This window comes from Penaeus monodon, chromosome 5 (genome assembly GCF_015228065.2).
Source record: "Penaeus monodon isolate SGIC_2016 chromosome 5, NSTDA_Pmon_1, whole genome shotgun sequence".
Lineage (NCBI taxonomy): Eukaryota > Metazoa > Arthropoda > Malacostraca > Decapoda > Penaeidae > Penaeus > Penaeus monodon.
The window spans coordinates 45,970,061-45,980,060 of record NC_051390.1 but is presented as its reverse complement, the minus strand read 5'-3'; the positions used below and the strand labels follow the sequence as shown (position 1 = coordinate 45,980,060).

Sequence of the window (10,000 nt, the reverse complement as noted above, 5' to 3'; positions counted from 1 at the left end):
AAACATTGTAGGTAGAACAAGTCAAGCATGATAACATTGATTATGTGGAACATAAGATTTTATGCAACTTGTCAGTTTTCTCTGATTCATAGTGATAATGGATTTTGTTGCCATCCTCTCTTTGTGCCCGGAGGTTAGCATGGTAATCTGGAGCTTGCCTCATGGTACTGCCAACATCCCCTTGGTATCCATTTGCTGAATAATGCCTTATTCCGAATTAGGAAAAAAATTGGCATCTTCTTCTTGTTCTTACTGGTGGTGTAAAGGTCTGGAGAAATAGTAAAATGTATACCTCCCCTTAAGATTCTGTGACGTAAGTCGCTTCCCACAGCTCTTGAAAATCCAAGATGATTGTAAGGAATTTCTGTTGAAACATCCATGTGGATGAACATATCCAAAACATCACCAGATTTGCAGGTACAATACTAATGAATTAAGTCCAACTCTATGATGCTTGCCCTGTATGTATTGCTAAAAATTACACAATCCTTGAAAAACACAAGGTCTTTTCAATCACAAGCTTTTGAAATGGCATTTAAAAGTAGTGAACATTCTCTCTCTTCAAGCTGAATAAAGCTTGCACTCTTGCCTTCTACTCTTGTGGGTTTGTATCTTCATTACATGTGGTATCAGTAAGAAAGAAAGGAAGAACCCTATAGTTCTTGTGTGGTCATATCTGTCCACTTTGCAATTGCAGGAATGGCACAAACTTACTGGCACTGACTGTCATACAATCAACCATAATTATCTTATTTATAATTATGTCTTTTATCTAATTTATATTATAATACTAGTAAAGTATCCCTCTATATATAGATTGCATGTGTACGTAAACACTGAGTGCTAGTCAATGAGGCATGGATGATCTTATGCCATTATAGTAAGCAAAATGTTCTCAGGGTTGCTTGACCTTGGCTCTCCTCTCAGGACCTGATTCAGTTCTTACTCCTATTGTCATCTTTCTCCCTATAACCTGTTTTTGTCTAAATCTTCTTTGTCAATCCATTTAGTTTTTATTGCTTCCAAAGAGGAACTTAATGGGTTTGAATGTCATTTATAATTTCTATTTCATTTTGTGATGCAAGAGTATTAAAATAACTGTTTTTCCAGAAGAAGTATAGTTGATGCATGTAATTTGTGTGACTGTTGCATTCTTTCCCTCTTTCTCCCCGTCAATGTGCCAAATGACTCTGTGGCCTAAGACCCCCAAGTTCTAATTTTGTGATCATGCTTTCAAGCTTTTCTTGTGCCATGTGTGATTAGATCCTTAAATATTAATAGCACCACATGGGGAATTGTAGATGAAAGCAATAAGTTATCCAATGCCTGTCTTCCTTATCTATTTACATGTATTCATCTCCCTCTTTCTCACTCTTCTTTACTCTACAGGCCAAATGAGTTTTGTAGGAGTGCTTTGGTGGATTGTAAGGAAGGGTAATATCTCCTGTAATTGTTAGGTCAGTGCTGGGCAGACTTATGACTTTTGCTAATCTCTCTGCATAGAGGTATGTAGCAATGTTGGACAAAATTATTTACACATCTATAAAATGTTAAACTACAATCATATGACAATGTCACATAATTATTCTATGGTATGCACCAACTCAGCAGTTCATGCACATTCCTTTCAAGGAAACAGCCAACAGCCAAATAGTGTGGCTAAACATGGCAGGATGGCTGTTTGATATTATGGCTATATATAGCAACCTGGGCATTTGGGGGTTAATGGACTATATCAAAGTAAAAGAGAATTTCTGCCATTCTCCACTTCTAAGAGATCAATATCTAACTAAAAAAAAAGTAAATCTTATGACCCAACACAGACTCTGAAAATTCAAAACATCCTTAGTCAAAAGTCTTCCTTTATCTCTTTATATAATGAAGAGAAAAAAAAAATTGTCAATAAGATGACCTACAGTCAGTCATATCATTAGTTTCTCAGTAAGGCATAAACAAAGAATCAAATTGAGATTTGTCCCATGGTGTAAATATCTATCCATTCCTGGGCGATATTTATTAGTATTTCAGTATTCAATCTGGTATCTATAGAAGAAATCTAGTGCTAGAAACATGCTACCAAGAAGCTAGTGTTAGTAGATGTGGACAGATACATACGACTGGTTACTGTGCATGGCATGCAGGGAGGGGGAAGAGGAAGTTCAAAATTAATGGTCATAATGTATATTCACATATAAAATATGTATTCCTTCCCCTCTGCTTACAAAATACTGACTGCATGGAATTATCTTAAGTTATTATATAAATCTGAAGATCCCTGAGTGATGTATTTTTTTCTTTCTTTCATTTCTTAATCACTAACTATCTGGGGTGAAGAGCAGTGAAACAGTATAAATGTTCTTAATCTGCTATGAAATTAGTTCTTGATTGATTTATTTTTTTCTTAAAGATGTAGACAATCTAATGTGAAACAAACTTTGGTTGGTATCAAGATATTGTTTTCATATTTTATATTTGTTCACCCAAAACAGCTGTTAAGAGATAATGAATGACAGGTATTAGGAAAAGAATAGAAGACAATATTGTAAGTAATAAAGAATAAATTTCTTTGTAATATAACTTTCATTATACAGTGTCTCTTCAAAGGCAAAGAGAAAGTAGAAGTTTAGCATTCTCAATCTTTCATTCAAGATTACTCAAGATAACTATTCCAAATTAGCACCTGTTATGTCTACTGTATTAACATGAAATGCCATTAAAATAAACACTCTTAAATATATTATTATATTCAATTTACAAAAAATACCTGCAAATTCCTTCTTCATCAAAATCCTTTGTAAAATATACAACTATTCATGCTTTCATATATGTATATTTGAACTAACATGAATAAAAAAATATTGCTAGACACAGCAAATCTAATACTGCATGTGTTCCTTTCTCTTTTAAAGCTGGCACTAGCAACAAGCATTGAGATCTACTAAACTATGCTAAGCATGTAATAAATAGCGCTGATTCTTATAATAGGAGAGTTTGTTTTACCTTGATTCAATTCTATGAGGTTATAGTAGGTAAAGAGAGGTTAAGAAGAGTGAATATCCTGAAGAGGACATTGTGAAGAGTGAAAAGTTTTTTTTTCTGTTTTTGCTAGGTATTTGCTAAATCCAAATGATTTCTAAATCAATGAAAGAATGGAATTTGTCTATAATTTCAGGATAGTTAGAAGCCAGTACATATGCAAAACTCTGTAAAATCAAAATTGAAAAAAAAATATTTTCCACTTAATTTGTGAACAGCCAGAAGCCATTAAATAGTTTGAATGAATTTTGTTAACAAGAAAGCAATAAATATATGAATAAAAATCAGGACTCCACAAATGATGACTGTCTATTTCAACGTACAGTCAAACACTGCAAAATACAGTATAGACAGAATTCCACACAAATCCATGCATTATATCACTACCAGTGAAGTTGGAAAGGAACATCAAAGACTGCACAGATTTATACATATCTGGACAATGCACCCAAGCAAAATACAGTTTATAAGTTAAATAAACACATTATTGTCATCTATTATCCTTATTTTCCCCTAATCCCACTCACTACTACTTTACCACAAACAAGGCGTATATATACAACAAAGTTAAAACACACTTTTTAATGCTATATCTGATGCTGTTAATCCCCCTATTTTCTTCTTTTACTCTTTATCACATATCCTTTCTGTATACTGAACTCCCTAGTCAACAAACACAAAAACACCCTCTTAGTATCCTTTCTCAATTATAAAACAACAACACATAACACATATATCAGACTCCCCCAACATTGCATGCATGTAAAACCCTAGAGACAACAGGTTGGACCACTCACTCGTCATCTCCTGCGGCACGTCGGCTGCCCTCCATGAGAGCACAGGCTGCCTCCTCTGTGGCCATACGCTGGCTTATTGTTTGGTATGTCTTGGTGTTCAGCTTTTCCTCCATTACACCTTGCAGTTCGAAGTCAGTATAGATTTTCTGTTGTTGCAAGAGAGACATAAAAGGTCTATTATTGCAAGGGTTTGGTTTGCTTTCTTTTCAATTATCTATCTAATAATAATAAAGTTAATAATGATAAAAAAGGTTTCTAATAGCAAAAACTGGATCAATTTTGAAGGTTTGTGTGTGTGTGTGTGTGTGTGTGTGTGTGTGTGTGTGTGTGTGTGTGTGTGTGTGTGTGTGTGTGTGTGTGTGTGTGTGTGTGTGTGTGTGTGTGTGTGTGTGTGTGTGTGTGAATATACATCTTGTTTTGAATGTCATTTAATTGTTTGCACCAAAACTGTAAAAGATATATCTATAACCTGATTAACTTTATACACATGAACCTATAATTCACATAAAATAACTGACTGACAATTATCGGACAGGACAGGATGAGGTCAACAGTTTAAATATCACGTGCTTAAAATGCGTAACATCCTAAACTGAAACAACTGAATAAAAAAATATATAATTTCATTTTCTACTTTCTTGAAGTAAGAATCATGAATGAATATAAAGATATTTCATATAAAATATACTTCAGTTTATAATATATCATGCATTTCAAAGCTCATATATTTAAACTAAAACCCTCAATTGTAAAACTTACCCTCCATTGAGGAACAACTAATGATTCTTTTTTTCCCCTTTTTAAGGAGAGGTACTGTCATAAGGACCACATCGAAAGGTAGACATCTAATAAAGGGCAATGAAAAACTCACAGGGGAAAAAAATCATAATACAGTTTTTTTTTAAGTGAGGATTTACTACATTTAACAACAAATAACAAACAAGTCTTTTGTTGCATTGTAGATGTCACTTTAATCAATGATACTTCTGGTTTCCTTCTGTTCAATCATTATAGTTTTTTTTTTCAAATTTGCCCAGAGATTTCTTTGCATGAAAAATATATAGTCATAAGGAAAGAAAATGTGACAGGTTCTATACACATTTTTCTCTTGCTATATTGCTTACTTGTTCTATACACATTTTTCTTCATTACTTCAAGTGAAATTAAGCCATACATGTATTTAAAACTAGGTTACTTATGTTTGAAGAAAAGGGAAGTAAACTGACAGAGAGAAGGTTTTCTGCAATTACATTTATAATTAGCCATGACCCCCATTCTCAATATTCTATATGTTAAACCTTTAAAACTTATGGACAATTAAATCATAATTATCAGAAATATGTTACAGTTACATGCAAATAATATTGATTATCCTAAAAAGTTATTCTCTTGTAGATCATGGATATATATTCATCTGCTGGAAACAGAGGCAGAAAAAGTGAATCACTTAAAATAGTAATGAGCAAAGAGATAGGCACACCTTGTCATCTTTTTTTCTTTTCTTATCAAACTATGTACAAGCATCAGCTCTCATTTTCAAATTCTAATCAACATCTTCATATTGAAATCTAAAGTTCAATTCATAGGTAATACAAAAAATTAATATTTCTGACCAAACAATACAAAATACAATAACAAAAGTACAATACAAACAATGTACAACTTATACGGCATGTGGTGTTCAAGGAAACTATAGGGTTCTCATGCGAAGTGTATTTTATTAACATGCATTTTTTATTATGGGAAGATACTTCCTGTACATACCATGTTGCAAATGAACAATGTCAGAAATGGAAGGATAAATGCAGTTTAATGCCAAAAGAGAGCATGCATCATTACACAAAATGACATGGCACTTGTTTTGTTTGCAGTGCAATGTGAACAAAAAATCAATTCAATAAAACAAGACCAAAAAATAAAATCATATTATCATGTTTGGTAGTTTTTCAGCTGAGGATAAAATTAATCACTGTCACTCCACCAATAGCTTAGTTAACGGCTGATTTCTGAAACTATCTACATTTACCATTCTTTTTCACTTTCATTAAATTAAATACAACACAACATATTACTTATGGGTGTAATATGTTGAATGGAACTGTCAGGATTCAGCCTTAGCATAAAATGCACTGCTGCAGAATATATTATAAATCATTATTTATCTAATGAATGAGTACTCCAGTACACTGCAACACACACTCTAAATGTTTTTACTTTGCCATATGGTTCTTCTTGAAAGAAGTATCATACTAAAAATCATCAAATGCCACAAAAATTAAAAGAGTTATCTGCATTTCTTTATTATGAATAAAACTGATTGTATTCCCAGTCATCAATTAAATAAAGTAATATATGTCTTTTACAAAAACAGACATTTGTCTCCATTAAATTTTTTGCTATCATTCAAGAATCTGTATAATAAACAATCTACAGGAATTCAACTTTTTCAGTCTATTATATATCATTGGATCCTTTCTTGGTTTGACTGTATTACTCATACACTTTCATTTCTGAAAGCATGTATTTACTGCCATGCTAAGATTAAGCACATGTATCTGTCTCCCACAACTCAGTTAAAAGAGATGAATCTCTGCAAAGAAGGAACAGAGAGGAGAAAATGGCAAATGAGAGAAAAGGGATGAAAAACATAATTAAATAGCAAGAGAAAACCAACTCCGTCTATAGCTGTGAGTTGTCGTTCATTTTCCTGATTTATAACTGTCATGAATTCAACCCAACTTCTAGATTCATACCAGGAGCAAACCAAAAAGCTAATATCATTCGCTTACGGATTACTGATTACATTATTATATTCTCATACATCTATTCATATCTCATCCTTGCATATCTTTATATGATATTTAATAACCTCATTTGAAAATGCATTAATTCTAAATATTTATAGTCAATAAAGATAGGAAAACATATTCATCTCCAATATCAATTGATCCATACAATTACTTTAAAAGAGCCTACATAACAAAAAAGGAAAGAGGAAAAAGAAACAGAAATATCATAGAAGAAATAGAATATTATCAAATTTTTGATCTATCAAATTTCTTTGCCTTATTTCAAATTAATTCAGAATATACATTTATATTCTAAGCAAATGTATTTTCCATGGTTTGAAAATCAGCTTCTTATATCATACGGAATCAATGAATATTAAATCTAAGAAAAATAATGTAAGAAACTTGTTTTCATATTTTAAGATGATAATGCAATGTTGAAATAAAATATGACAAAATGCATCTTAGGCACTGATATATCATAAATGTTGGGTAATATCATTCACTGATAATCTTTTCTCCATAGAAATGCAGAGCAGAAAATTTAACTGATTCTTTTTTTTTTATTACACATTACCAATATTGTACTCATTACAGATGAATGCCATTGTTTATAGTGTAGGGTTGAATGCACCAGAAGCCATGGTTATGTTATAAGTGGAGGAGTAAACACTGATTTTTTTCTTTTTATGTACAGAATTAGGACATTAAATTTTGAGCAAAGGTACGTACATATTCAAAGCACATGCAGTGACACAATAGAAGGTTATTTTCCTTTAACAGAAAGTATAAAGAAGGGAGTGAAATGAGTTTGCGAAAAAAATAAAACAAAAGAAGTCAGAAATTATAACTGGGAGATAAAATTTTATTTTATCATGTGCTCTCATAGTATTTTTTTTATAAGCAGGGAAAATATATATAAATACATTTCAGATCATTAACTTAACGTTATTTGGATTCTGGATGTGGCTTTTTTAGATTATCAAACGCTTTCTAATTCATACAGAAATTATTAATGTTATCTTAGGTTAGGCGTACTTCTACTGAGTATGAAAATATTTTTTTTCCTTTCAGTCTTATTCTTATTCTTATGAGTCTGTACAATGTAGCTTATGTATCAAAATTTCCACATAGCTGATATAGATTAGTTGAATAATATACTGTTCAATAACTCATTCATTATTCTCCCTTTTTAGATGCACAGCAGTAAGAGATTACTTAAGAACAATAGTTATTATCATTATTTTTCAAAATCCCATGACTACAGAATCAGAATCATAGCTTTATAAATGAATAAAACACAGCACAGCAAAATATAAACATCGAAACTGTGTGTTAGAGGTAAGATTCTAGAAGATATAATAACACATGTGTAGTAGGTCACCAGCAGCCACCTTCTCCACAGTAGCTCGAAGGACTCCCGTAGATCAAGGGAAGTGTGAGTTCTGTCTATAGGAAGAGTGCTTAAACTCCTGCATGTCAAAGAGAAACACTGGTATATATATATACAGATATAGATAGATATATAGCTTTTACTTGGTGATGGTCCCAAAGCTGCACCAAATAAATATGGCAGCCAAGGCAAATCACATGTTAATAATGGTCTGTAGAACTTGCTTTGCATAGGTAAGTATTGGACAGAAACCGGACGTCAGGAATAATCTTGAATATACGTGAAGTCGCATTATCTATGAAATGTCCGACAAGAGTTTTGGCAACTTTGTTGTGTGGGAGGGAAATTAACGGGTTGCCAAAGTCATTGGTTTGCAGCGCTCAGGCATCTAAACACTCATCCTGCCACGAAAAGATCCTAAGACTAAGACAACAACACGGGACATGGTTTTGACGACGGGAAGGGTTGACTTATTCCTTGAGTTTGCCGCTTCGAATCAGGCGCTGATGCTCGGCCTCCACACGCTGGCTCACCACCATGTAGGCCTGAATCCCAGTCTGTTCGTGGCCTAGGCCATACGCTGTGAAATCTGAGAATATGAGCTGAAAAAAAGCAAATAAACGGAGCCTCAGGTTGACTGCCAGATGGTGCAAGGAGGTGACGAGGAGGTCCAGATTAATAGAAGGAGGCTGTCGATCATGCTGACAAGGACACTTCCCTTCTGATCTCTCTAGAATGACTACTGTTCACTACGCAAGCTATAAGGTATATGTCAAAGTCAGGTCCAAAAAATTATACTTTATGAAAAAAAAAAGGAAAAAAAAGTGATCACCAGGCTATTTCTACCATCTGGACTGAAAGCTAAGGGGGAGAACAGATGCAGCTCAATTCAAAGGATTATAGTTGAAGAGCAAGGGGGGGGGGGCACTAAAAGAAATGAAACCAGAAAATTTGAAAAGCCAGTTTTTCATGGAGAAAATAATCAAAGCCTCTCTTAGACTGACAACATATTTCATGATTCACTCTTCGAAAGGAAAAATTGAGACAAAGTTGAACATGAAACATCTTCAAAAGGCAATGTGATATTCTTTCCTTGAAAACCTGACCTTAAACTGTGATAATACTAAAGGCTAACTCATCAGGTAGCTAGTGCAAATCCATATCCAATTCATTTACAGTGAAAATACTTGTATTCATACTCTATAACAATCTTACATACCATCTACCAAACCAAAAACTAATGAAACAAATTCAACTTAAAAAAGTCAGTTGTGCAACCAACCTCAATCAACATAGCAATGGGACATGTTAAAAAGTGCAAAATAAACTAGGGAACACTACATAGAAAAATTAATAAATGTGTATATATACTCACTGTTCTGAAGCCCAAACAGTCTTAGCAGCATCTAACTCACCTTGACAATGTGTGCGAGGCAGGTGCACTGGTATGGATGGAGGTTGTGGTCGAGTCTTTCGCTCAGCCAAGAACAGATCATGGTGACTTGGGCAGCATACCATTGCTGGGGGAGGTGGTTATGCCTGGGTTTAGAATCTACAGATCATTTTAACTTTGTATTTGCAGTTATTATGGAGTATGTTATATTATAGGCTCCCCCCCCCCACAAAAAAAAGACTAATATTAAACACCTCTTTCAAAAGCCTTTTAAGTGAACATTATAAAATACAGGATTTTTACTCAGATTCTATTGCTCAAGTCTGAAACTTCAAGAAAAGAAATTTCCTGTAAAAGATTTTGATATACCCTAACCACTGAGAGACACAAGATAACAGCCACAGCAACTTCTACATTCAGAGGCTCTGCATAACTGGTAAAGAAAGGTAGTAAGGATTATTGTCCCAGAGATTACTGATTGTTAGCAACAAATCTACCATATTAGATGAAAAATACATTTAAAAGATGCCAAAGAAAAATAATGTAACTTAAAATGCTGTTTGACTGCCTGAAAAACATAGGAATTTACACA

The 10,000-nt window shown here is 33.3% G+C and overlaps 1 protein-coding gene across 8 annotated transcripts in view; it reads right to left on the bottom strand.

The window, feature by feature from the left end:
- Positions 1–10,000, bottom strand: part of LOC119573231 (calcium-dependent secretion activator-like) — a 261,069-nt gene that overhangs the window by 11,684 nt on the left and 239,385 nt on the right. For 3 of the 8 annotated variants that reach the window (XM_037920352.1, XM_037920355.1, XM_037920356.1), the window contains 4 exons: positions 9,431–9,535; positions 3,834–3,979; positions 3,001–3,012; positions 2,116–2,124 (listed from right to left, as the gene is read on the bottom strand). In XM_037920352.1, coding sequence (XP_037776280.1) covers positions 2,116–2,124; positions 3,001–3,012; positions 3,834–3,979; positions 9,431–9,535 — 272 coding nt within the window. Of the gene's footprint in view, positions 1–2,115; positions 2,125–3,000; positions 3,013–3,833; positions 3,980–4,705; positions 8,618–9,430; positions 9,536–10,000 lie in introns of those variants that run through there. The other 5 variants (XM_037920351.1, XM_037920354.1, XM_037920350.1 and 2 more) reach the window with 4 other exon arrangements.